The sequence below is a fragment of the Embiotoca jacksoni genome, unplaced genomic scaffold (genome assembly GCF_022577435.1).
Source record: "Embiotoca jacksoni isolate LCO1_2020_lvr unplaced genomic scaffold, fEmbJac1.0.p SCAF_27, whole genome shotgun sequence".
Taxonomy (NCBI): domain Eukaryota; kingdom Metazoa; phylum Chordata; class Actinopteri; family Embiotocidae; genus Embiotoca; species Embiotoca jacksoni.
In genome coordinates, this window is record NW_027185378.1 from 3,155,257 (window position 1) to 3,179,589 (window position 24,333).

Sequence of the window (24,333 nt, forward strand, 5' to 3'; positions counted from 1 at the left end):
TGAGGTTATTCATGATGTAGAAATAAAGAAAAAAAACAGTTCTGCAAAACAAAATTGAATTATTTTTGTTTTCGTTTGCTTTAAATCTTTGTTTTTTTCATGGAATATGAGATAACTTCATGTCTTCGGGCATCAGACAGTTGTTTGAATGAAACCATCTGATAAGTTAATGGAGGAAATGTGTTTGTGAAACAGTTTACAACTCACAGACACCTGAAATGTGACAAGAGGCCAAAAGCAAAATGGTTTACAACCACTGGTTTAATCTTTCATAGCATTTTTTTGTTGTTGTTAAGAAACAGCTTAACTATCGCCTTCAGATAAGTGTAGGGAGTCAAAAGTAAAAAAAAAAATATTGTGAGATGTTGTGGAGTATAAAGTGACATAAATCAAAAAATACTCACGTAAAGTGCAATTATTTCACATTTGTACTTAAGTACAGCACTTAGTTTAAGTCCATTTAGTTACTTTCAGCCTCAAACTCTTTGTTTTTCTTCGACAAACGGTAAAGTAGCTGTAAATGTAGTGTGAATGCTAAACGCACAAAACGACACCCGAAAATAACCTCGGATCTTTTTTTTTTTTTTTTTTTTTTTAATTTTTTTTTTTTTTTTTTTAATTATAATTTTATTTATTGTTTTGAAGCCAACCGCGGAGATTTCGCTTGTTTGTCAAAGCATTAGTCGGAGAGAGAGAGAGAGAGAGAGAAGCAGGGAGAAATCATTAGAGAGGAATCCCAGGCATATGGCTGGCTTTTGTCGGCTCCCCTCCCCCCTCCCTCCCTCCCTCCCCTCCTGCCGTCCGCTCCGCAGCAGCAGCAGGACAGAGGTAGTTCAGTTTTTGAAGCCGTGGCATGAATGATCTCATCTGAACCTGATCTCCGCTTTTCTCCGCCGTCGATCCTATGACCGAGACGGGAATAAAATAACACAAACACGAGGTGAGTGCGGCTCCCCAACCGCCCGGCGATAGCCTCCTCGAGCGGGCGCCCGGGCGGCCGGTTGTTGTTGTTTTTTTTTGAGGGGGGGAACTTAACAGCCCGACCGCGGCGAAAACTCTTGTTTTTTTTGGGGCTTAGAAAGGAGGAAGGACCGCGGAGGGAGGATGGGTGGGTGGGTGGGCGCTTTTTCTTTTTTTTTTTTTTTTTTTTTTTGGTAAAGCTAATTAGCTTCACGCTCGCTAGCATTCGTTTCTTTTGTAAGAGGAAGTTGCCAAATGGGGCCAGACGAATACCAAAGCGTTTAAGTAGCTCCGCGGAGGCATCGGGTTTTTTTTTTGTTTTTTTTTTAAAGAAAAAAAAACATCCATTTCACCGATCATCTTATGGAGGGAGGGAGGGAGGGGGGGGGAAGCTAGCTAGCTAGCTAGCGGCAGCACGCGAGCGTGAATTCAGATCCGTAGCATAGCTAGCCGGCTAGCTGTTAGCTACTAGCGCAAAATGGCCTCATTGTCGCTCGGCGGCTGTGATGCTGGAAAGACAAAGCATGCGGCAGTCACGGCCGGCGGCTCGCAGCCGCTCCTCGCAGCGGCTCCGGCGGCTCTGATTTCAACCGCTGGCAGCGGTTTCACTATGTAGCAGATAGGGGAAAACAGTGGTGGTGGTGGTGGGGGTGTTTTAGGGTTGAGGGTGTGGATGTAGGGGGGGGGGGGAGGAGGAGAAAATAAAAAGAGAAAAGAAAAGATATAAGGTGCCGTGTTGTAAGTTTATTTCTTCGGTTCGTCCGGCGGGCTGTGGAAGTGGTGGGTTGTCGGTGTGCGGTGGGGGATGGGTCGGGCGGAGGAGGCTGCCTTCGCTTTGGCTTCTGGTTCCTCGCAGCGAGCGAGACGAGCACTCCCGTTTACTATTTACATTTCAACCTGTCTAATACTGTGTTTAGCAGCACTGGCTGACCTACATAAGGCATTTTTTATTATTATTATTTTTTTTTACAACTGTGTAATGTTAGTGTCCGACTCTAGTGCTTTTTACATTAATTTAAACGAGGTGGGTTTTTTTGCATCTGTTAGACAGAAGTTTTTGAACACCACATAGGTCAGCATTTTCTTGTTAAATCCGGTTATAAGTATAACACTGCGATTAACGTCACTATTAAAGCCCTAAAATACAAATATTCTAATGCGTAGGTGTGAATAAAGAAAGACTTTGATATTTTACTTTATTGGAAACGATCTAGATGTCAGTCACTACAATTAGCATCTGTAGCAGACAAAATGGGTTTTAAGATCAATATTATTATTAAAAATGATGCTGGCAGCAATGACAATGATGGGTGCAGAATATATCACAATAATCCTGCACGATAAAGTTACAATGCTTAAAAATGACAGGTGTTTAATCACCTTTGGGTTGTAGTTTTGTTTTTGTTTTTGTTTTTTTTGGTGTAGATGCATTTCATGTTATTGTTTGGAAGTTTTACATATTTTTTTGTCCAGGAGGGTGTTCATGCAATTGTGTCTAAATGATTAAGTGGTTAAGATAGAATAAACATAGCACATTTAGTATTTATATATATATATATATATATATATATATATATATATATATATATATATATATATATGTATATATGTATATTTTACCATATTCTTAATATTTGTGTGCCACAGTTTGCGAAAAACATGGTGTGTGTTGCATCACTTATGCAGAATATGTCTGCTACAGGTGCCTGGTTGGAGTGATCAAAATTTAAGCCCGGTTTCTTTTTTTCATACACTACAACAAAGTATATGAAACAAATATTGACCAATACTCTTTAGATTTCTTACAGTCAGACTTAACTTTAGTTGAATCTGAGATTTAGCCCCAAAATGCTAAACTATAGGGTGTTCAAAAACATGTATCAAGATACATGTAAAAGAAAATTGTCATGTCCAAAACTGTTTTCTCTTCTGTGTGCAGTGTACTTTCTCTCAGGTTTGTAGGACTTCCTGGTTGTATTTGTTTTTACACATCACTGTTGTTTTTCCTTTAAGGAGATAGTGCTCTCTAGTGTCTCTTGTTTAACAGGGGCCTGCACAAATGCACAACACGAGAAGACTACACATGTCCATAATTGTTTTCTCACCCTTTGTATTTTAGATCTCCGGGCACCTTCATAAATGACTTTTTTCCCCCCCCTATTCTGTCCACTGTCAGGAAATGTTATACTATGCAAGCGAGGACTCAGAGACCTCCAGGCTGCCGAGCCGTTCAGTGTACATTAGAGCTGCTTCTTTCTTTGGTATGGATTGTAACTCATTAAAATGTGGTGCTGATTTAGTTCACTACATCTGGTCGATCAGGGGAAGACTTTGACTCTCACTATGTTGGGATTTTTTTGTGTGAACAGAACCACAGTTACTCCCTCTGTTAAATGGTGGTAAAGTAAAAGTTGACAATCAATTCATAATTTTGATGTCATGTTTGATTAAATGTTAAAGTGTGAGGTGTTTTTGAATGCATGATATTGCGCAACCCCCTCCACCCCTGAGTGCACCATGTGATAAGTGTAAGATGGTGTGTAATTTGTAGAGATTAAAGGGCCTTAACTTGGCCTGGTGTCCTAAAATGAATTTTTTTTAACGAAAAAACAAGCTTTGTTGGTGCGGAGATTAATTGTGACAATAACAGCAGTGTTTACTGCATTTAGTGTCATTTTGGTGTCATTGCTGTTTGATTTCTGTTCTGTAAACCCCAATGCTGTGCAGTAAAACATGTACCAGTATTATTTTCATTGTATCGCCATTGATTTAACTTTTGTGATTATTCTTTTTTTAAAGAAAATGTATCACAAATAGAGATTTGAAGCAAGTGGAATCCTTCACCCAAATGCCCTGCCCACAGGTTGTACACAGAGGAGACACAGCCGGACGCTGCGCACTGCTTTTTTTTTTCTGTCTGATGGAAAATTAAATGCCACAGGCTGCTGTTCAGAGCTCAGTCTCCTATTTACTTGCATCCCGTTTATTTTGGGGAGTCGGACGGCCTTTAATGTTGGCAGGAGTGTTGTTTTGTTCCTGTAAGACATGTGTGTGTTGAAGTGGTGTTTTAATAAGGAAGTTGACTCTACTTTTCTTCCCCTCCTCAGTGAAGAGAAAGTGAAAATCTTGTTCAACTAGTTTTTGAAGCGCTGCGTGTGTAGACCTAGAAACCTGACATCCCTTGTAAATATTTAGTGGTTCATGGTGGTATATTGTACTGTGAATTGTAAATGCAATTACTTTTTCATACATTTTTATTTTTTTTTGGATCACTTTTACCCCCTAAAACACCTTATTGATGAGGATATCTTTTTGATTTTCTTGATCACAGGTGGCAGTGGGGAAAAATATAAGTGCACTGATCATGTAACTTGAGTGCTGTTTCTGTTTTCTGACAAAGGTCTCTGTAGTCTGTGCTTACTTTGATGCAGCGTCCGCATTTAGTTGGTAACCATGCTATTTTCGGTGGCTCAGTGGTCTGTTAAAAGTGTGGTTGTTCCGCCCAGCAGGAGTCTTGCCTCAGACTGGCCTAAAATGGGCAGAAATGGTGCTGAACAAAAGCTGCTTGTCGCTCGTACAAAAGTACTTGAAGCGTTGCAGCCGGGACCAAGCTGCATTGCTATTGCCTGTGCCTCTCAACAGGAAAGGTATAGCAAACTTTAAGAAAAAAACAACTACAACAAACAATTTACTGTTTTCTGTAGTTCATAAACCTGTAGTTTACTTATAAAGTCACAGCTGCTGTTCGGCAGATTGTAGCCCTAGCTCCCTCATGTCCACACAAATATTACACCACATAGCCTCATTACATCACATTTACATAATTAATTACATGGCACTTATTTTCACTATACTAGCTAGTGAAATTCAGAACAGTAGACATTTTGTGTTTGTCAGTGTGATAAATTTGTCGATGCCGTTGCCATCATGTGTCTTACCCTGTTTCTGTCTCCCCGCCATCACAACAGAGAGACAACATGTTCCCGAAGGGCACCAAGCGCAAGTTCTCAGACTCCGGGGAGGAGCCGGCCTCCAGTGGTGACCAGGTCCCGGCAGTTTCATCGGCGGTGGCTCGGACGCTGACGTCCTCTTACAGTCTGCAGCGGCAGTCGCTGCTTGACATGTCGCTGATCAAGCTGCAGCTTTGCCACATGCTGGTGGAGCCGAACCTGTGCCGTTCGGTGCTCATCGCCAACACGGTGCGGCAGATCCAGGAGGAGATGACCCAGGACGGCACCTGGCAGATAATGACCCAGGCCCTGGCGGCTGCCCAGTGTCCCGCCGACCGCCTGGTGGCCACCGAGGTGCTGTGCAGGCAGACTGACGCGGCCGCGCAGGCCGGGCAGAGCCCGAAGCCCTTCTCCGTGGTCGGCCTGGAGGAAGGCTACCACTCGGAAGAGGTGGTGATGGAGGGCGACGTGGAGACAGAGGTCACCATGTCCACTTTGTCACCAGTCTCCCCGCAGCTGTCCTCTGCTTCGTACCTGGCCGGCCCCTTTGGCATGGGGCCCTGCTGGGAGGAGGAAGAGGAAGACGGTGATTGCGAGGAGGATGAAGAGGAGGACAGCGAGGAGTGTGTGTCGGAGGGAGAGGAAGGAGACCGGGACCAACTAAGTGCAGAATCCAGGACAGGGGAGCAGGTTTTTGGGACTTTTGAGATCAAGCACCCAGCGCCGCCCCCTGACCCTGCACTCGAGGAGCTCTTTTCAGACGTGGACCCGTCCTACTATGACCTCGACACGGTGCTGACAGGCATGCAGAGCACCCCCAAAATGGGGCCTTACGATCTGCTGGAGAGTCTGTCCTCTCACGGGCCGACGGCCCTGAGCTCCAGCTCGAGCTGCAGGTCAGATCTGAACGAACTGGACCACATCATGGAGATCATAGTGGGATCCTGAAACTCCGAACATTCCTCTGGCCTGTATTGATCCCACAGACTCTTTCCAGACTATGCACAGTACATGTGCATGTTCTGTATGTGGTATTGTTACAAACAGAGATTGTTGGCGGTTTTGGAACGAGATGGGAAATTAACAGCAAGCCGAGTAGATTTTTTTGGGGACTCGCCGTTAGAGACGTAGTTAGTCTCCTCTAACAGCCTCGTGGGCAAGTTGGCAGCTGCAGTTGGGACCTTCAACTTTTACTTAAAAATATAGAATTGGCACTTAATGTCGGTGATGGCAAAAATTAATGCATTTTGGGTTTTACGAGCCATCTCGGCCTGTTGGCAAAGCAGTTAGTTTCCTACTTTGTTGATGAAATCCAAAACTCGACAATATCTGTGAGAAGGCAAAGATAATTACCTATACCATGATGCATTCTTATTTACGTACTTTCCATGTTTACGTCTGTCATACATTCTGTCATACTAGCTCCTTCTGGTCGTATTCTCTGCCATTTTGTCCATTTCTATTTATTGTTACATGGACCGAGGAACAATTCATCACACTACATGCATCAGAAACCAGAACAAATTGTAAATCCAAAATCTATGAATCAATGCATATTTTCCTAGAGATTTGAGCAATTATGAATGGAATATATGTATATGTACGTATGTGTATATAGAAATATATTTTTTGCATTATACAGCTGGGGAATTTTGCAAGCATCATTTGATATTATTTTTTTTCCCTCCCAAGCGGTTTTTAAGATTTTAATGTAGCCGGACTCAAGACAGTGTCTTCCCATGGTTTGGTATAACAAGTCGACTGTAACAGGTGTCAGGACTGGCATTGTCATATTTTATAGGCACTGTTTCTTTTAGTTTTTAGTTTTTTTTCAAAAGCTTTATGCAGGGCAGGGAAATTACTGCCGGCCACAAACCAAACGTAGGTTAAGATTTGTCGATTTCTGGTAAGTATACGTTAGCCAGTGGACAAACTGAAGTAATTTTCCTGCTCTGCTTTCAATACAGATCCAATAACAGTAATAAGCAGCTTTTTCCTGAAGCATTTGGAGAAACCCCTGGGTGATAACTGCATCAAGAAGCCATATTTCTTTCTCTCATTTGTTCTTACAAATGAAGAATTCTGTGTGTTAACCCATCTAATTTATTGTTGTTTTATTTATTGTATTTATTGTATCTAGGTACAGACATGCCATATTGACTTATCAATTCAACCATGAGGCCCGATGAAATTCTCTAAATTTTGCCCTCCGTTTTGAATGCAGTACCTATTTATTCCTAATTTTTGTTCTAATTATTAGTAATAATAACAACCGGGCTCCTTTTCAAATTACTATGCAGCTCTGTCATACGTTTCAAAATGACTGTACACAACTGAAATGTCCTTTAATTCCTTTATGCAAACAGTTGCCTTTCTCCTAAATATGTGGAAAATCAAATGCATTTTTCGAAATTGTTCCTTATCATCGTGATGAAGAGATTAACTCAGGCAAACAAAATGTATTGACTAAAATACAGTATTACGACGCGCTTAATACCTTACCACAACACTCCTGAAGGATGTCACTCTGGTCTGAATGGGAGCTAGAACTTCAAAGACTAATTATCGTTGTAAAATGTATGCATTTTTTTATATTAAGAAAAAACATTGTAGCATCTTTGTAAATATTTTTTTATAATAAAAGGTGCAACTATTGATTAGGTGATGTGGCTGTTTCACTTATTTTAGCTGTTTCCTAAAACCTTTTTTTTTTTTTTTTACAGCTTGTACTGGGTGAGTTTTTTTTTTATGTATACTTTTTCTCAAACATACTTTCTGGATGAAAACTGGAAACGTGAGGAATACTTCTTGTTCACGGCGATTACTCACTTTGTTGTTTTCTATATTTAATCCAGTAGAACTCATCAGGTTCTTTACACATAAAAACTGCTCTCGGTTGGACAGTTTATTCGGTACAGCCAGGTAAAAATGATGCGGTCTCATACAGCAGTCTGGCAAAATCTCCAAACTCTGAAGGTTATAATGTTCCGTTTTTGTTGAATCTAAGAGTTCGTGATCATTTTGGAGGCTGCACAGACGGATGTTAATTCAGCCTCCCCTCAGCATGAACTGAATGGACAAAATAATAGGAACACTACAAATCAACACTCAATAAAAAGTGGCCATTGTAACCTTCATTAAGTTAGGCTGTATTGATAGTTTGTCAAGAACAAATCTGTGAATATCGATAATAAAATGATGGCCGCAACATGCCAATCCCACCTCCAAATGCAAACTGAATCAATGTTCAGGGTTATTGTTACTCAAATATGTAGCCAAAAAAATAATATATGAAGACCAAGCGTTCATTTCAGGCTTTAACTACTTGACAGCATTTGAAATTTATAGTTTAATCTAGAGGTGAGACATCTGGACCCGCATCCGTGGTGTGTCCACAAACTGAGCGCAGAACGCACTTCCGTTCGGGATCTGCCTAAACCAGACAAATCCTGAAGGTCTTCTGTGCCTGGATCAAAGGCGCCGCTGCAGGTTTTTACACACTGTGCATAAGATATTCCCTCAAAAAACAAAAATGCTCAAACTGAATTAGCTGTGACGCAGTTTCAGTTTGGCTCCAGCAGGACCTTTGTCCTCACATGCTCTCACATGATGAAGTTGGACCGTGAGATTCTGCATTAGATATGCAGTTACAATGGATCTCACATGACCGGACTGTTATCTGTTGGACTCGACTCGCTGCGAACCTGCTCGCAGTCAAACCCCATTAACTTCTTAGTCCACTTGAAGTGAGACTTTTCATACTCTTAAGACACGCAGTAGTTGAAGGACATTTTATGAAAGTCTTGTCTGAAACTGTCGAAAAGTATTTGTTCATAAAATTCGAGCTTACTTTGCATGCTGGCCTGCTGCCTACACTCAGTTAGACTATAGTTAAAGATTAATAGCCTCTCTGTGAGTCAGCAAAAAGCCTGAGGAAAAAAACCCCGAGTCATTGGAGAAAGAGACTTGAGTGTCTTAAAAAGGAGCAAAAGAAAAAAGAAGCTTGAAGCAGAAAATCTATGCAGTGTATTAGAAATTGTATGAGAAATGATGTGAAGAAAGCATGTCTGAAGGCAATGACTGACCTTTAATGTATCATACATGCGTTGTTTGCTGTACTTCCTTTCAAAACGTGTGCGTTCAAGGTTAGTAAGTGCCAACAGGTCCCACGCTGCCTTCAGGTTCTTTTCGTAAACCTGATAACAAATCATCAAACATTTGGTTTTAAATTTGGGAAAATGTCAGGTCAGTATTTGCGTAACGGATTTTAATCTTTTAACATCTGACAAACAAAATATTATTTTTCAACTAAAAACCGATGACTAATGAAAAACAAACTCTAAAACATTATTTTCCAGTTTATATTGCTACTTTTCCTAATTTGAATGCACAAATGTTATAACTGACAATATGTCTAGTGTGAAATTTAAAGAGCTCACTGGATTCATAAACATTTCAGGTTTAAATATTAACTAAGTATTTCGTCACAAAAACACAGCACAGCCTAGATCAGATAACAAAGAACCCGTAATGTTTTGTTTGCTTTCTCTTCAGAAGGAGAAGACGAGGAAAGAAGCAGTGGTGTAGCTGTGAGCGCTTCATGAGGAAGAAGCGGAAAAACGTGAATCAAGAGTTCCTTATATGGCGTTTGCCTTCCCCGTCTTTCCGGTCACGTCTTCCCCTTCCCTTCTGAGTCATCTGTCCCTTTAAATTGCTGCGTTCAGGTGCTCACTGCGTCATTCTATGCTTCCCAGATAATAGAGAGAGAGAGATAGATTAGACTTTTGAAATACATTTTGATTTCTACTCTATTTCTTCTATCACAATAAAAATTTTATGACAACTTTTTTTTTTTTTAAACAACCAGAAAACCCTGTGTTAGTTATTTCCATGAATCTGCTTCTCTGGCACAACATTGGTCTGAGTGATAATGAGTGTTTTTGAAGACTGGAGATGTCTGGTGATACTCTGACTTTCTATCCAACAAACAAGAAGTATTAGCCCTTGGCTCCTTCACACTTTAACCACGGTTTGGCCATTCCTTGACTTTAACAAGTGCAAATCATGTCTTAGATGACTTCCATGTTACTATGAACAGAGGGGTTACTAAAATAGATAATAAAAAATATAAAAGTGAAAACGAGAAAAAAGGGCCTAATTATTAATTCATGAAGACACAATGCACAATGCAAACTTCAAGAACATTTTGTAGATAATAGCACACTTTTTTTCAGATTCGATTTTAAATGCAGAACTTTTAGTTGCAGCTGCGGTGTTTAGGTTTTTAGGCTGAGGTATTAATACTTCTAAATACTTCATTCACTGCTGTCGAGCTCAACAGTGTTTCTGGTACTAGCTGTGGGCTCTTTAGACCACCTTTTAGAGTTTCACTCGAAACTTTTATGCTATTAAACATTAAGCTCCCCTTTTTTTTTTCCCATTCATACTTTACCCGCTGTACGACAGAATGAGTACATGTCTTGATAAACTACAAATTTCCCCGCTCAAATTGATCATTTTCGCCGCTCACGTGTGCTCCGAAATAGTTTTCCTAGTTTGTTACGAGCCGCTCCTGAACGCACCGGCAGCAGCTTGCCGTCGGAACAAATGGCCGCACATTCGCTGCCCCGTGAGTGGCGGAGGCGGAGGCTTGATCAGCGGGTGAACGGACCAATCCCGTGCGGCGGTGAGCCCCCGCCCCCCCGCCCCTCTCCTCCCCTCCCCCTGCTCTGCTCCGGAGCTCCGCCTCCTCCCCCCGCTGCTGTACATTCCTCATACCCCGGGTCTCCACAGCAGAGGATCGCGGCGACGAAAAGAAACAAGCCGAAGACACGACGGATTCACACACTTCATGACGCTTTCCAAGGGCACGTAAGGTTGGTTATTCGCCTCTTTTTTTTTATGATTCAGTTAAAATGTCCTGAAGTTCCTCTTTCAAACTTGCTTTAAACGGAGCTGATGGCTTCCGGATGAAGTGGGAAGAGGTTCGGGGGGCTCTCAGGGGTCCTGGGCAAAAATAAGTAGGATCGAGTTCAATTATGGTCTTATTTATCAGTCTAAAAAGAGGAACCTTTGGGAGTAAGTTTATTTAATTGTAGATTTTACTTTGCTCAGGTTATCGTGTACGTATTAAAGGACATTTAGGAGCTTCTGAATCTTCAGATGGGGGTCAAACTGTCACCAAAAGGGGCTTAATTTGTACTCATTTCTTATTCGTAAAAAAAAAAAAGAAAGAAAAAGAAACACGTGAGAGGAGGTGATCCACGGGCGTGTAATGATGAGTAAAGTCTGTCAGCTTGCAGGGGTGTCTGCCAGTGAGTCATAGCAGTTCAAATGTTCACTTTTCTAATGTCTGAGATGGAGACAACTCACAGCGTCCACCTTGTAAACTCCAGTATTCGTCTGCAGCTGTCTCACTTTTTTTTTGGCTGATTTCAGGGGCTGGTGAGTTGAAAGTGAAAGGTTGTTTGGTCGGTGCTCTTACATAAACTGGATGCAAGGTTTATTACATGGCAGTACAGCCAGATGTGTTGTCCCCCAAAATAATCAGCTGGTCGCAGCCCCTGTTGTCAAATTTGATCTATTTATTGTCAGAAAAGTCTCGACTATTTACTTAAAACATCTGATTGAAATGTCTTTTTGAATTTTTGATTATCAGTTATTTTAACATTTTTTGATGCAGTATCTTTTCTGAACAAACGTCAAGTATCCCGTGGTAAAAATGTCAAAAATATTATGCACGTAATTAGAAATATCTGTTCACAGATACTTACAGGCACATAAATACACACAACCACATGCAAAGTAAAAAAAAAAAAGAAAAAAAAAAAGGAATTATGAGGAAAATAACGTGTAGATGTGTAATTAGATATCATTTGTCGATTGTCTAACTCAGAGCAAGTTTTGTTTTTCATTTTGTGAAGTTTGATTTGGTTGATTTCTTCGTTAAAGGTGTTAAAATATCTTAATTTCCTCCGTTATATAAGCTGCACCACGACAGACACATCAGTACAGTTATCCGTCTTCCATATTAGCGAAGCATTTTAAGTGGTGATCTCTTCATCCATTAATCCAGGTCAATGTTGGGTCGCGGTGTGAAGCGGAAGTGGAGCTGCCTGGAGGAGCTGGAGGCCGAGGGGCTCCCCGACGCCGCTGCTGTGACGCAGGACAAGCAGCAGCACGGGGAGGAGGACAGGGAAGACGAGGGCGGACTTCTGGTGGGCCCGTCCAAATCGGACGCGAGCCACCTGCAGCAGCGTCAGCTGGTGCTCGGCCTCTGCTTGGAGAAGCTCCAGCGCTACCAGGCCGGGATGGAGCTGAGCCTGCGTCGCTCCGTGCTGCTCATCAACACCCTCAGGCAGATCCAGGAGGAGATGCGCAGCGACGGGGCGGGAGCCTGCGCGTCAGACGTCCTCCTCAACGGCGTCCACCCCGACTCCCGTCTTCTCAGGGATGACTTCGGCGAGGACTTGCCGGTTACGTGCCCCGGGTGTGCGGAGGGGGACGGGGACGGGGACGGCCTGTCTCTGTCTCCGCCGCCGTCCCCAGATTTCCCCTCTCAGGAGGCGGACAGCTCCCCCGACCAGCAGAAACCTTCGCCCGCTGCGACCGTCAACACTTTTAGCGATGCAGTAAACGCCATGGGCTACCTCAGCGACCTCGCCCTGGACGATATCTTCGAGGACATTGACACGTCGATGTACGAGACTTCAGATCTGCCTTCCGCCTGGGCGGCGGGCTCCTTGTGTCCCGTCAGTGTGTCGCTATGGCCGGACGAGGACGCCAAGTTGCGCCCTTCCGGCCATTCGTCGGCTGGGAGTCTTCAGTCGTGTCTAATGGACCTGAATGAGCTGGACCACATCATGGAGATTCTGGTAAAGTCCTGATCACCAGGACGAACCTCTGGACATTTACAGCAGCTGCTCCGGCCGAACGAGGGCTCATGAACTCTTAACTTGACCTTGGATTTTTAAGGCTCCATCTGGTAGTTCGGCTGACAACGTGCTCGAAGCTTCAGCTCATTTAACGCAGAATAAAACACAAAATGGTGTCCAGGCAACATCCTGAGTTTTGCACCGACGGTTGTGACTCAAAAACATTTTATATTAAATATTTATAATGGCAGGTGAAGAATCCAGTTTAAAACAACTTGTGCTCTTTGGAAAACATTCGATCTTAAACACTTTTACACTATTTTTACAGTCACAAGTCCAAAAACAATTTCATAATTGTTTAGTTAGCTGGAAAAAAAAAAATCAACAATTTTTGATAAACGATTCATGAGTGAAGTAATTCTCTAAGCAATTCATATTCTTGATACTCAAACTTTTCTCTGTTGCATTGTTTTAAACTGGGTTTTGGACTGTCAAAAATATGGACTGCAGACTTTTATGACTTTTCTTATCAATTATTTACAAAAGCAAAAGCAGAAATACATTTTCGAAGGCACAGGACGACCAATTTTTGTACTTATTGATTCTGGAAGCAGATCAGGTGGCTGCTCTGCTTTACAAAATGTTGAGTATAAAAAAACAGTACAAAACTATATTGCAACACTTGCAAGGGAAGTGCTGTAACGGACCGTATTGGACTTGACAGGCTGATTGAGGTGTATATTCCTTAATTCAGTAAAACTGTAAAATGCACATGGAGCCATAAATCTGCGATCTCAAGTATTTACGTCACTTTTCTCTCCTGGTTTTGTAAGTTCTAGTAACAACAACAACAACAACAACAACAGCAGCAGCAGCTCTGAGTAAAATCCACTACTCAGGAAGAAGGAACCTGAGCTGCTGTGGTTTGTGCGTCACTCAGGCTGGTGGATCAGACCCGGGTTGATTATTAATTGAACTCCCTTCAATTACTTAAGAGGGCGTGTTTAAGCCCAGCCGGGAGGGCAAAGGCCTGGGTTTCCTTTCAGTATTCGGACTGAATGAACCACGTAGGATCTTTTCAATTAGAAAGCGACATCAAGCCAAAAGCCTTTTTGCTGCTGCGGTCGCACCTCAGTCAGAGCGTGGAATATCTTATCTGTCTATATATTTATTGATTTGGTTATTGGAAAGGAGAACGTAGGCTGCCTTGTTCGTAGCAAGAAGCGGGGAAGCAAGACGACATCTTGTTGCTCTTGTAGAGAAAATATTTAACTCGTTGGAACGCCTTTATCTGTTATTCGTATTCTTATTTATGAATGAAAAATCAACCACAAACTGCAGCGGATATTGTTTGTTCTTTATACGTAGAGCCTGTTCGCTCGTGTGTAATTTATAATTTCGATTCTTTATGACCTCGGACTGTCGGTGGATCGGCTGCCGTTGACGACCTCGTACCATTTTTATTTTTTACGCTAAATAGGACGAGCCGTCAGCGGCCGCACAAAAGAACGACAGTTTTTCTCCCTTTGGCAGCTCGTATTTTACGGTAAATCCAACATGTCGTGAACGCAGCGTAAAACAATGTACTTTAAATAGCAATGTAATCCCAGTCTGGTTCTGACCGAGGAGCTGATCACCTCGCGTCAACAATCAGGACAACTTTGCCATGCCACAAAATTGTAAATGACAACAGAAGCTTATGTATTTTTATGGCCTTGATGGTATGACTTTTTATTTAAGTTTTTTTTTTTTTTTAAACAGTTTTATATGTGTTTCTATGAACTCCTGTCCAGTAGGGAAGATACGAAGGGTGAAAGGTCGCGATGAATCAGATGCCCCGACCTTCACTATTCGCGGTTTACTCCTGTTCTACCTCCTGGTGTCTATCTTTCGCTGGTTTACCTGGACACTCCTGTTTTTACACCATCACTGATAGAAATCATTTTTTCTCATTGGTTATTTCATGGATTAGTAAATCGGAACGCTTTCCCGTCAGACCAAAGTAATCCGTCCGCATCTCCATCTCTCGTCTCATGCTGACAACGTGCCTTACTACTGAATCTAATTCTTCGTTCTTGTGGCTGTCTGAGCTTGAGCTTCAATGATAAAAAAAAAAACAACAACCCAAGAACTGCAGCTGAGGTGTTATGTAAAGCCCTCAAAAGCCAGAACTGTCATTGTTTCTTCCTCCCTTCTTGGCCTTTTTTTTTTTTTTCTGTGCTCACTGAACACTACAGGCATGTGAGCTTGATGTATCCTGACAGGCTGACAGTGAACTAGCTGAGGGAGGAGGTGGCAGCGAGGGCCAGAAGGGAAAAATAAGAGGAGGAGGAGGAGAACATGGAGGAGGAGGATGAGGAGGGTGGGAGGAAGCAGTTTGCGTCACTTGTTAAGTAGGAGGGGTTTGGAGCTTGTTTTGCCCGGACTCAGACCACCGACCAATCACATGAGATGTACGAGTAGCACACTGCTGCTCCAACAACAACTTGTTTTTGCTCCTGATGGCTCTGCACAGACATACAGAGCAAACCCGGTTGGATTTCAGCCTGTAGAAAAATACAACCACGTTTCTGTTGTTCTTTAATCTGACAGGACTGAATACAATAAGCAGGAAATTGCAGTGTTATTTATAATTGTATGTGTCAGCGAGGTTTGCAAAAAGCACAAGCTGTATGTTGTCGATGCTGATTATGATCTAAATGTAACTGAAGGGTGCGTTTGCCGGGTAATAAGATGATAATTCGTAATGTATTGTATTTTTGGTGGAATATTTTATAGATTTTATCCAATAATAAAGTAAAAAAAAAAAATAAAAAATACCCTAAAGCTTTGTGTGAGTCTTTATTCCTTCGACTAATTGTAAAACCAGGCCTCATTACGCAACATCCCACAGACATGTTTGTGGGTTGTTTTTGGGTCAGAGACACAAACATCTCATCCAGTGTACAAAAACCTGATCATGAAACAGTCACATAGGCATTTCTGTAAAAGAAAATTGTGCCTTACTGCACACCAACCATGCATACACAAGGAGGAATTAGTCAATACATGACTGACTGCATGCGGTTTATGGACATGCTGGTTTTTTTTGGCCACCCCCTCAATTTGTCTGCCCTGAGTGTTGCCTCCCAGGTAAATGTCTCCGTTAGACTTCATTGATTTCCTGCCCGCCTCTCACTACTTAACCTCAGTCTGAATCTTACACACGTATGACCTACAGCGTGTAAATGGTAGCGTATTTTAAAGGCAATCGTAGCCTGGGAGGCAAAGCTAAGGGCAAGATTTCCCCATTTTGTCTTTATTTTCCCTCAAGCAGGGCTTGGGAGTCAAATGGAAGCCAACACTGCCCTCTGGTGGCCATTTAACAGAAAAGCAGATGTTTGTTGATGGTGAGAATGACAATGCACATTTAAAAAAAAAAAAAAAAAAAAAACATGTCCAGTGGTGTTTGTTGATGCTGTAGTCTGCTGTTTCTGCAGCTTCATCAATAAAAGTCGGTGTTATTTTCAGGCAACCAGATCCTCTCACAGCCAGAGTCTGCACTCGTCAGTACAATAAGCACCGTTGGGCTCTCACTGCTCTCAAGAAAGTTTTATGTTTACCTCTGCTGCAGATTCATGTGCAGCATTATTAATACAAGTAATATCTTAATTTTTCTACTTATGTTTAAAAGCAGCAATATTGTGATGGAAATATACATGAAATTCAATTGAAAATCAAATGTACTCGAGAATTAGCAATAGTCATTATCAAATGATTGACGTGTTAAACACTGTGTTTAAGTGAGGCATTATGCACTGTTTTGTAGTTAAATCTCTAGTAGTTCATTCAGACTCACTTCAAAAGTACTACTATGTAGGATTAAGGGGGATCTATCATGTCATATTCATAACTCGTAAAGCACGGCTGTTTTCATTAGTGTAAAATCACCTGAAACTAAGAAATCTACACGGGGAGCAGGTCCTCTTCCACAGAGGCCGCCATGTTTCTACAGCAGCCCAGAAGAAACAAACCAAAGTGAAAAGCGAGTGTCCCTCCTTACACACTTGGACGACAAAGGTGAGGTGAAGTGTGTTCAGTTGGTTGCAATCTGCAAAGTCACCACTAGATGCTACCAAATCCTCCACACTGCTCCTTTAACTTTAGACTGAGCAATTGTGCTGGAAGATAAATTCTGTGGAGCAAAAATAGAAATACTGAATCCGAAAAGCCTCATTGAAGCAATTCATCAAAAATGGACTTGATTACATCCCGGTAATAAGTGACGTACTCAAGTGTACTTGCATAGGAAAAGAACAGATATAACCAGTATATAGCAGTGAGCTGTAGCTTAACTGTAGCCCACAACCCTGGTTGGGGTCTAAATTGAAAGATAAAACAGCGCAGCATACAAACAGATAAAACAAGTCATGAGTTGGGTTTAAAATGTACGAAGGTTACTGCACTTTCTTCATCTCTCAGCACACTCAGGACTTTGTGAGTTTGATTTTACCCCCAGAGAAGGAGACAGAAGCAGAGTTACAGTAGGCGTTGCGGGCGAGAGGCCTGCTGCTGCTGCAATCCAGGGAGTGGCCACACACAAGGAGGAGCAACACGTGCACGACTGCACACAACCACCGCTAACATACTACCGTTTTAACACACGTCAGGGGAGCGGGTGGGACTGCAAAGCCACGCACAGACCCACCCACCTACCTACCTATGATGACACCGCACATTAGTAACAGTAAAACTCCAGGGTTTGGTGACGGTATATCTGAGTGCTGCGGTGCATCAGTCTGGGTTTAATGTTCCTCTGCAGGAAGACATCGGTCTGCTGCGGTGGAGTAAAACCAGGCTTTGCCTCAGAAAGCCTCAGTCTAGCACGCTGACTCAGCACACGCTCACAGAACAAACAGCCTCTGCTGCTGCAAAACAATGGGAAGGACCGACGGAGAGATAGACCCGGCAGCACTTGGCCGGTTGTTCATGTTAAACAAACAGTTTTTTTTTTTTTTTTTTTTTTTTTTTTTAATGTAAAGAAAAACCTTTTTCAGCCGTGCACGTGACGTGCAAGTTGTAAAGCTGCAGTTGAAACGGTAGATTTGTTTTTACATCGTTTGAATCTCTGCTTTCAAGCTGGGAAGAATCAAAACTTAAAGGGCACGTTCACATTTTCAAAGTCTGTCAAGAATAGTTTGGTTGCCACATAAACGTTTTGTTTGCTTTGTCAGTCCTTTTGTTCATAAAAGGTTCCTTCTCCTAAAAAGACTTCCTCGAAAATCACTTAATTTGACAAGCAAGTAGGTCGTTTTCGAGGGACTCTTTTCATTTTCTTTGATTTCTTTCTGAAAATTCTTGGTGCATTTCACGCTTAATGTACTTTATGTTTTAAAAGACATTGAAATAAAGTTAAAGTTTAAATCATTTAAACCCGTACAAGAGGGTTCAAAGATGACATGAATAAAGGGACTCATTTAACGACCATGAATGTCAAACAGTCAGGAACATAAAAAACAATCAGGTGATCAGTCTGAGATGAAACGATTATCTGTATTCAACAGAGGACTAAAAAAAAAAAAATGACAGAAATCTTGTGACTCTGAGTAAAGCTTCAGTTTTTAACTTCTCTCCTGATGTAGACACACATGTGGGAATGTTGCTGACAAACTACGTGACCCTGAGGAACAAATTCCTTTTCGTCTGATTATCCGTAAGTGATTTACAAGGTCCTCCAGACACCGTGGTGATTTAAGTACAGGTCCGAGATGTGACCCCAATTCCCGCGTTCACGTAGAAATGGATTTGAACCGGTATCTTCCCACTAAAGAGGCTCCCATTCATTTTTCACGGGGAAACAAATTAGTTGCTGGTATGTTGTTTTTCCTCACCGCCCCCACCAACGGACTGTGAGACGGAGACACAGCCGGGGCCGCGGTGATTTGTAAAGAAGGCCTTCTCGGAAAGGTTAAGATCCTGGACCACGTGGACTCGCTAATTGAAGGGGGAAATGAGTGGAAGTCAGTGACCTGGTCATTTCCAAATATCCACTGCCAAAACTTCTCTGGATCTGACTTGGTGTGCGTTTTTTTTTTTTTTTTTAAAGCCTCACACTGGATCAGACAAAAATGGCAAATTGTGGAAGTAATCACATTTTGGTGATTAGGTTCAATAATTACTGTATCGGTACGGCTGACATTTGTTTTGAACATGATGATGAGAAATAAGGCATGATGGTAGTAATTAGATTTTCAAAATTACCCCGAAAATTCCCAAAGGTTTTGTTTTTTTCACTGGCTGATCTGTTTTGGATCAAATTAGTAAAAGTACCAGAGGTGACAAGAAACTCAAGTACTTCATGAAGTAGAAGAAGAAGTCACATGGGTGATACTGTTCCTCTGGGAAGTGAAGCCATAGCTGCGGCCAAAGAGAACAAAATGGAGATCTTCGAGATTGTAACTTAAAAGCAGTTCACAGTTAATATTCTGCCAATCAACTAATCAATTGTTTCAGCTCATCCAATGACATTTTAAATCTAATTAGCCGGATGATTGCAGGATTTCTCCAACTTAAAACATGAGAAAAATTAAATGATATGGTTTTCACATGATGACGTTGCTGATGATAGCAATACAATGCGGTGACAATTATGATGGCAATGGCGAAGGTGGTGATGATGCTGATGATGGGAAGTCTTGGCTGGAGGCCAACTTAAGTCCTCAAACAGGACTGACACTGTACTACATGCATGGTTCAATTTAATTTCCTACAAATTAATTATAAATGTGGGTAATTAACAGCAGAGTAGAAGCTATTAGTCATGTCTGCCACTGGTGGCATGTAAATGAGACACACGCATGTGGCAGATGTGCTGCATACGTGGAGGTCCGTCATGTGAAAAGCACGAGAGAGGCACATTTCTGACTAGTGATCACATTGATTGCAGATAATAGGTACAAGCCTCTCAGTTCACTGAGGCTTGCAACACGAGAAAACATTTCATTATTTTGTAATCACATTTTAACCTTTATTCATTGGATTTTATCGATCTATGATTATTTGATTATTGCTTTGATTGTGAAAAGTGCCATAAAAATAAGGATGATTATTTTCATAATATGGACACCAGTTTAGTTTTGAAACACTAATGTGTGCCTCTGATGACGACGACTTCTTCAAAAATGTCAATTTTTACAAACCAGTCAAAAAAATACTTTATCATGACTCAACAGCCGCATCAGTATTTAGCATAAATGTTGCATTACGAGCGTTTTTATAAACACAATAACCAAAGAGTGTTGACCGAAAGGTGAAAAAAACCTGACAAGAGACCACAGCTATGGTGGTGGCTTTGAAACATTTCATAAATGGCTTCAGAAAAAATTAAACCAGAGTCATTAGGATGCAGATTACATGAACTATGAATTACTGTATTAGTTTTTCACAGCAATCCAACCGATACCTGTCCACATATTGTCCTGAAAAAGTGCCAAAAAGACCCAGCATGCCCAGAGTTGTGGTAACTTTAGATACTATGCCTTTGTAGACGCTCTTCCAATAATCAATACTTAATGAGTAAAAAATATCTTGGTTTAGTAGGATGGGTAAAATTCGTAAATTGCCGAGCAAAATTATAGCACTGACTTTTCACTGCTGCCTGATGCGTGAACAGACACTTAAATCTTTGAATTAATTTAATTCAATCACAGGGAATCTGAGAATTAGTTAAATGTCAAGGAAAATACTGATATTGTGATTTTGTTAGTGTTATGAATTTCTTCGTATTTAATTTATTTGGAGGATTTGATGAGATACAGCACTTTGTTTGAAAATGATGTAAAATGGCTTTGCTTTTGAGTAAAATGTTTTTTTTTAATGTAACTGAGAAAATCTCAGTTATTTGAAATAATATTCATTTTTCAAACTGTGCACATTAAAATGTCACACATGCAGTCATTGAACAAATCAGGTTAGTGACCCAATCAGTTGGAGAATTTCCAGCACACTCTGTGCAGATTTTCTTGGACAGAAAATAAAATGCGTATTTCTATCAAATCTGAAAGCAATGAACCGTTGTGATGAATTATTAAAGTATAATCTTTTAAGATAAATTGAATAGTAAGTAGATTAGGAAGTTCAAAAGACCTCAGAGTTTTTCAAACGCAGTGGGTACATGAAGTGCCAGCCTCCCCTGAAACGACTGCTCTGTGTAAAAAGCTTCTGCACAGCGCTTGTATTGCATACAGACACAGAAAAGTGACTGATTTCAGGGAATCATTCAGTCTGGAACAACTAAACGCCCATTATCAGGTTGTGAAACAGATCATGTGGGTCTCTACATGCAAGACGAGCATCAACTCTTAACATCTAAATACCAAACAGACCTCAACTGTAATAATATTTGTATTTGAGGCGTTTCATTTGTCCTCTCCGTGTTTCCCAATCACACCAATCCATGCTGCTTGATCAACAACACACAAACTCATCATGTCTTTACCTGTATGTGCAGAAATCAGAGCAGCTTGCTTTCCAGCCTCAGGTCCACTTTTGTAACTTGGCAATCGTTGTCTGAGCCAAAAAAATAAAATAAAAATGACAGAAAAACAGTCAGTATACTGTTGATTTTTACTTGCAGGTTAAGGGTACACATCAATCACACACTTAATATTCACTAATAATATGATTTATTCAATGTTTAACATGAATGAGTTATGAGTGTCCTTATGTTGTCAACTTTCTAATATTCTACTTCACATGAAACTGAACGTGGCATGGCATCATTCATGCAGCACACGTGAGTTAAAGGCATATAAATCCATTTATTTATACAAATAAATGCACTTAAAATTATATGGAGTTAAAGCGTGAGCATGCCTCTGTCCACTTTTGGTAAGTTTTCATACCCGTGGAGAATGAAGCCACGCTGTGTGCATGACGACATAATTCATTTCTAACGCTGCCGAGTGGAAAACATAATCAGATTCACCAGCTGAGATGTGTATTGTGCAGTTGTATCCCTCGTACACAACTCAGCACGGTTTGTATTTTTACATAGCTGATAAAAAAAAAAAATCGAAAAACAAAACCTCACAAATCAAAACAGGAAGCCTGAGAACATAACATGACCCCTATCAGCTTATCCCACATGAACTACGATACCCTGGGTACATCACCACCGTAAACTGATGAGACCGTTGCTATTGCTAGCTGGTATTGCTGTGATTTTCTTTGGAAAGCCACTAGGTCCTTTAGCAGCAGATGTGCATCACACTGAATTCTCCACTTCTGAACTAAAGACCTTTGGTACACGTCCCCGGTTCCTGTCACCGATCCAGGTCAGCAAAATAAAAGCAAAAGGCGCCAAAATAAATCAAAAAAATGATCACAATGTATGACCGAGACGACCAAATCAAAGTCTGACTGAATGTAAAGCTGTGAATGAAAACAGCACTTATTACACATAAGGTTAATTAGTATTGACTTTCCAAAATTGACAGCAGTGAATATAAGATTTTGTTTTGCAGCAAGTGTGTGTTTTCAGAAGAAATCATGTTAGATTAGATTAGATTTGACTTTATTAATCCTACGGTGGGGAAATTTAGTGGTATGTTGTGGGACACAGTGTCGTCATCAGCAAAGAAACCAAAGAAACACAATTTGCAGCCACCCCGCTGACGTGGCAAAAAACGAAACAAGAAAATCAGAAATGAAAAGGCTTCTTGACACGAGGAAACCGGATTGGACCGATTGCTTGCTGAGTGACTTGTGCAACTGAAGTGCAGAAATGTACTCAACTTTACTTAAACTGTGTGTCTGTACTGTCCGCTGATAAGAGTCTGAATTAAGCTCGGTGTGACTGCAGCGCGGCGTATTGGTCACTTACAGTCTAATTCATGCACATTTCTACAGAAATATCTGGGAACATACGGTATGAAGCTTGTGGAATGTGCCTTCCTGCTTGTTTTTGCATGTGTTTGACTCGGTGTGTGTGTGTGTGTGTGTGTGTGTGTGTGTGTGTGTGAATATTTAGAGTGAAGCCGCGGAGCCATGTGATGCTGGCGCGTCTCTCTGGCATCGTCAGGTTCGCATTTCACACTGCGTTGCGTGAAACCGAACGCTCATCATGTCGCAGTTCTCTGGGAACTGAGATGCACTCAAATGTTGTGAAAAGTTGTGCAACTTTTCACGGCATGTTAATTGCAACAAATCCATCAGCACTACTTCAATGGGCAATTAACCCTTTTTCCTTGTTATGAATAGGAAAAGCTCTTCTCAATTTGGAACGTAATTAGGAAATAGTTACTTCTTTATTCAATTTGTTTTAGCATATTATAAAATCTTTTTTACAGTATTTTATCATCATACATTTGAAAGCAGCTGCAAACAATATTTTGTATTTTACAGTTCTGTATGAAACGTGTCAGCATCTTTCTGTTTTGGTTTGTTCGCCATTTCAACTTTCATACATGTTGAAGATGCAGCTTAGTTGAAACATCGTGCTTAAAAAGGCTCTTCTTTTTTTTGTTTTATTCTTAATGGCACATAATATTCTCACATCCATAATAAATATGAATTGGAGGCATTTGTAGAGGAGACAACCTGACATGTGCAGTTACAAGCAGAACAGCACGATCTATTGTTTCTGATGTCCACATTGTTCTGACTCATGTCTTTTAGTCTTACAGAAGTTTCACATTCTTGTTGATAAAAACTGCAAAATATAATTTGGATGATCAGATAAAGAACAAAAAGCCTGAACGTGACAGGACGCCGTCCGGTTGTTTTTTTCCACATGGATGACAAAAAAGAATGCAGCTGTTCAGCTTGTGGTGAATATATTTTTTTTGTCCTCTCTCCAGCAAGAAATTGATTTAGGTTTGGAAATGGTTTTTGAACTTGAGCCAAAACTAAATGCTGTGTCACTTTGGCGGCTCATCGCCAAAAAGAGAAAAAGAAAAGATATAAAGAGATTATCTCATCTGTCTGGACTTGGATGCAGATACAGAAAACAGTATTTGTACAATTACAAAATGCAAAGTTGTTATAAGCAGAAAAGGGAGAAAGATAAGAAACTTTATCGCTGAATTAGTTTAACAGACCACTGATTAGATCAACAGTGTGATAAATTATCATTATCATTCCTTCACATTAGAATAATTGCTCATTTTGTTTTATCATCAGGTTGTATTGCTGCATACGAGGAAAGTAACTGCATACCAACTGAGCTGAGTTTGAAAATGGACCTAAAAATATCTGTCCTGATACCTGATAATGTTATTTGTGCCCCGCTGGCGGAGACACACCCATGAGGAGCAAAGTATGATTTGGAAAAATTGCTGCAGTCCTGTTTTTCCTTCCTGTCTAGTTGTTCCTTTGTGCCTGCACATGTAAAGCTGAGTTCATAAGCATCTTACAGGAATATCTACCTGATACCTGCGCTGCCTATCACACAATAACGCTGCCTTGCATTTCTGCTATAAATCGATCTGAGTGCTTGTTCCAATATGGGTAATGCACCGCGAGCTTCTCTCTCAGGTCCTAACGCCACTTAGCGCTGACGATCAAAAACA

The 24,333-nt window shown here is 41.1% G+C and overlaps 2 protein-coding genes across 3 annotated transcripts; both read left to right on the forward strand.

The window, feature by feature from the left end:
- The first annotated feature begins 724 nt into the window (after nt 1-724).
- On the forward strand, nt 725-7,568 carry cdca4 (cell division cycle associated 4). 2 transcript variants are annotated; one of them, XM_069160801.1, is made up of 3 exons: nt 725-940; nt 4,470-4,607; nt 4,929-7,568. In XM_069160801.1, the coding sequence occupies exon 3, from the start codon at nt 4,938-4,940 to the stop codon at nt 5,856-5,858; it is 921 nt and encodes a 306-aa protein (XP_069016902.1). In that variant the 5' UTR covers nt 725-940; nt 4,470-4,607; nt 4,929-4,937; the 3' UTR covers nt 5,859-7,568. The 2 variants fall into 2 exon arrangements, with proteins under 2 accessions (XP_069016902.1, XP_069016903.1); XM_069160802.1 differs by lacking the exon at nt 4,470-4,607.
- A 3,126-nt stretch (nt 7,569-10,694) lies between these two features.
- On the forward strand, nt 10,695-15,604 carry LOC138205145 (cell division cycle-associated protein 4-like). Its single transcript, XM_069160878.1, has 2 exons — nt 10,695-10,786; nt 11,986-15,604. Exon 2 carries the CDS (start codon nt 11,990-11,992, stop codon nt 12,794-12,796), a length of 807 nt encoding a protein of 268 aa, XP_069016979.1. The 5' UTR covers nt 10,695-10,786; nt 11,986-11,989; the 3' UTR covers nt 12,797-15,604.
- The last annotated feature ends 8,729 nt before the right edge of the window (nt 15,605-24,333 follow it).

Coding starts and splice junctions, on each gene's coding strand:
- LOC138205145 (XM_069160878.1), top strand. CDS start 11,990: ATGTTGGGTCGCGGTGTGAAGCGGAAGTGGAGCTGCCTGGAGGAGCTG.
- cdca4 (XM_069160801.1), top strand. CDS start 4,938: ATGTTCCCGAAGGGCACCAAGCGCAAGTTCTCAGACTCCGGGGAGGAG.